The sequence below is a fragment of the Rosa rugosa genome, chromosome 4, assembly GCF_958449725.1.
Source record: "Rosa rugosa chromosome 4, drRosRugo1.1, whole genome shotgun sequence".
Taxonomy (NCBI): domain Eukaryota; kingdom Viridiplantae; phylum Streptophyta; class Magnoliopsida; order Rosales; family Rosaceae; genus Rosa; species Rosa rugosa.
This window is the reverse complement of record NC_084823.1, coordinates 12296286-12300016: the sequence shown is the minus strand read 5'-3', so window position 1 is coordinate 12300016 and position 3731 is coordinate 12296286. Positions and strand designations below refer to the sequence as shown.

Below are 3731 nucleotides of genomic sequence, written 5' to 3'. Positions count from 1 at the left end.
CCCACACACCGAAGACAATTGTAAGGAAATCTTCCCTATCAGCTAAGAAGTTAAAGAACTTAAAAGGAGCTCTGCAGGTTCTGATAGGTAAACCAAATTTAACCACCAAAGCAGCATGGTCAGAAATACCAGGGGGCAAGAACACAATACTACAATTGGGAAAAGAGTTCATCCAATACTGATTAACCAAAGCACGGTCCAACTTTCTGGAAATAAAATTACCATCAACCTGCTTGTTACTCCAAGAATAGTAAATACCAGAGTAGTTAAGATCATCAAGCTCAGAATTATGAAGACAAGAGTTGAACTCATTCATAGCATTACTAAAACGATTATTGCCACCAACAGTACTTTCCTCACATCTTCTAGTAACATTAAAGTCACCAATAACTAACCAAGGAGAACTAGTACAAACACCAGCAAAGTTTTCCATGCTATGCCAAAGCTCTCTCCTAGTTAAGTCATAATTTGAACCATAGACAAAAGAGGCAAAGACATCGACCTGAAGGTCTAAAAGTCTAAGCTTGCAGTGAACAACCTGACTAGAAGCATCCAATTTGTTAAGAGAAATTTTGGTGAAGTTCCAAAAAATCCAGATTCTTCCATTAGGATGACTGCAAAAGTTATTAATAAAGCTCCAATTAGGAAAAATAGATCTTGATAAGGAGTCAGCATTTACCTCCCTTACACGCGTTTCCACTAGACAGAAAAGATCAAGGTGATGCATAGAAACAAGATTTAACACTTCCAGATGCTTTGAAGGGTCATTGAGACCACGAACATTCCAACAACCAAAATTAATCATTGGGAAATAGAAGCAGTGGGAGATGCCTGGGCATTAACAATCTTGCTCCCAGAAGAGTTCTTAATCTCAAGTTATAACTTTATTCTCAAATGATAATACTACCATATTGAATTCAAGGCCCAAAGGCCTAAAATCTTAGTATATAATCGCTACAATTTTTTTTATCCTCTCACGTACATCACATCTCTGATCTCTCAATCTCTCATTCTTTGACCTTTAATACTATTATATTAAGCTAGTACTGATGGCTAAGTCGTTAAATAAGTGAATCACTTTGAATCTAATTTAGATTTTAGTTTTTGACTGTATGTTTTGGATTTTAATTATTGAATTTTAAATTTAGATAAATTAACATAATTTCAATTATTGAGATTAAATTTTTACTAAGAATTTTTTCATAAATAGCGTGTTAATATTATATAGGTGAAAACCGCCTAACCGACCGAACAAAATCATATTTAATTGGATTGGATTGAGTCGGATTAAGCTTTTTTTTTTTTGATGATCGGTTCTCCAAAATGCCTAAACCACTTTGGCATAGAGACGGTTTGGAGTTAAAACCGATCCAATCCAATCCGTGTGCAGCCCTAGACATAATGACTAAAGTGATGGACGATTTCTAAGTTCAGTGACTAAAGTGATATTTTCAAAAGTTGAGTGACCAAAGTATTGAGCAAGTCATAGTTTAGTGATCATTTGTGATATTTACCCAAAACAGAGAAATAGAGATGTGATCTTTGCCAGAATGGAGAGAGAAAGAGAAACAATAAATGAGGGAGTAGGTCAACACCCAACAACGGCGACGCTATGAATAATGACCATAATGTGACAAAAGAGGTAAATATCCGACGTCATAATATCATAAATAAAATAGAGATTAGAGAGATAGCGCAGCTCCATGTTTTGAATGGCAGGCCCACGCACCGAAATGAATCGAACCGAACACTTGATTAGTACATAGAAATGAAAGAAGTCTCTGGAATTCCTTATCTCGCTCGAGTGCGTGTTGATAAACTTTCACAAATGAATTCTGAGCCAAACACTGAATCTTAGTGCGTGGACAATCCTATCCTCCTGATGCAGATACTGACGAAGGGTGTCTTTGTCATTCTACGTTCTCTGGCGCTACCATAAAGGGGTTTCTGTAGCTAATAGCTTCTACCTTAGCTGCAAGCAAAAGCACAGAAGAGAAGGAAGATGGAAATCCAGAGCCCCGTCGAGCAATCCGTGAGGTTGCTCATTCTCGATCTCAGAGTTCATCGTTTAGATTACTTTTTAGTTCATTAAATCATTCATTTGTTGATAGATGGAACAAATGATCATATATGTACAGGTCCCTCGCCGTTGGAGGAGGCAGCAGCAAGGCGTTTTGCAAGTGCGGCCAAGGGTGGAAATGCGTCATCACGAGGACCGAGGGATCTGAAGCCGGCAAGGCCTTCTTCAAATGTGGCGAAAGTTGCACTTGTGTCATGTATTACTCCTTCCAATTCAGATGAAATCAGGGTTGATTTGATTACAAAATATGTCGATCCACACACACACATATGACATGATATTGCTTGCTGGTTTTGACTTTTGACACGCAGAGACGGAGAAGGAACGGTGAAGGAGCTGGAAAAACTGGGTCCAAACGAAGCATACTGCGAGTGTGGGGAGGGATGGAGTTGTGTCGTCACCAAGGTTGAAGGGTCTGAAGCTGACAAGGCTTTCATCGAATGTGCTGATGGCTGTACCTGTGTTACTAAAGCCTGAAAACTGAAAGGCTCGTGCTTTTCCAATCTGCATGCTTATTAAGACTCTTATCTAGCTAGGAATAATTTGCTGTGACATAATTATATGCAATCACATAGTTTGTTTTCTAGTTGTTATAAACATAAAGGGTAGTACGTTACCATGATTATATATATATATATATATATATATATATATATATTTTTTTTTTTTTTTTTAATGCAGAAGAGATGGTAGATCTGATGGAGAGAAATTAGAAAAGAAAATAATCCTAGCAGAGCCCTCCTATTTTCTCTCCTGTCTAATTGATTTATATCTATGTATGTTACACTTAAAAGACAGCTAAGGTGGAAGGAGATTCTAAAGTTCTTATTGATGCTCTCAACGGCCGGATTTCCCCATACAGAATCAAGTTTCTGCTCCAGGATATTCGCTTTTTGGCCTCTTATTTCTAAGCAGTTTCCTCCTCCCATATATGGAAGGAAGCCAAATTCTTGGCTGATCATTTAGCTTCCTTAGGCCATTATTCGGTCTAATCAGCTTCCTCTCTCCGCGAATTCCGCGCGCCTTCCAGTTTGATTAGTTTGGGGCGGTTGTGCTCGTGGCTTTTGTTTGTAACTTGCTTTAGTAACAAAAAAAATACACTTGAAAGACTCGAAGCAAATTAAAATCCTCAACAAAAAAAAAAAATCAAAATTTTTGTGCGGATTTTTTTTTTTTTTTGACTTTGTCAAGGGGAACCCAAAGGCTTCCTAGGCCCAAGATAAACCCCTTCGGCGCATGTGAAATGCTCCAACTGTGCATTGCAGCACAGTGCCTAACCACTTTGACAGCTTCGGAGTTCGAACCTAGGTTGGGGAGCACATCCAACAAGGCAAGAACCACTAGGCCACTTACAGTGGTTAATTTTTTTTTTTTTTTTTTTGTGCGGATTTAGTTTGTGCTATAAAATTTCAATTATTCCTCAGTCTCTTAAAAATTGTCTCTTATTTGATAAGGTGGCCTATAACTTTGGTGAACAGCTGTTATAACTTGTATGTTGGTTATATGTTGGTTTTTTCTGTCTCTTGCCAAAGACAATCCCACGAAGGCACGAAGGGGATGGAATGGTGGTTCTCTCCGCCTCTGTTTTATGATATAAAAACAATCAGTTGAGCTGAGACCCCACCCTTTTTTTTAAGCTTTTTCATCAACG

General features: G+C 38.1%; 1 protein-coding gene across 1 annotated transcript; it reads left to right on the top strand.

The window, feature by feature from the left end:
* Positions 1-1880: 1880 nt before the first annotated feature.
* LOC133742249 (uncharacterized) lies at positions 1881-2705 on the top strand. The gene is made up of 3 exons (XM_062169924.1): positions 1881-2037; positions 2139-2276; positions 2392-2705. Exons 1-3 carry the CDS (start codon positions 2003-2005, stop codon positions 2555-2557), a joined length of 339 nt encoding a protein of 112 aa, XP_062025908.1. The 5' UTR covers positions 1881-2002; the 3' UTR covers positions 2558-2705.
* Positions 2706-3731: the final 1026 nt, after the last annotated feature.

Excerpts from the sequence above, each read along its gene's own strand:
- LOC133742249 (XM_062169924.1), top strand. The coding sequence starts at position 2,003 with ATGGAAATCCAGAGCCCCGTCGAGCAATCCGTGAG. Across the intron at positions 2,038-2,138 it reads CCCGTCGAGCAATCCGTGAG|GTCCCTCGCCGTTGGAGGAG; the intron begins GTTGCTCATTCT and ends ATATATGTACAG. Across the intron at positions 2,277-2,391 it reads GAAAGTTGCACTTGTGTCAT|AGACGGAGAAGGAACGGTGA; the intron begins GTATTACTCCTT and ends TTTGACACGCAG.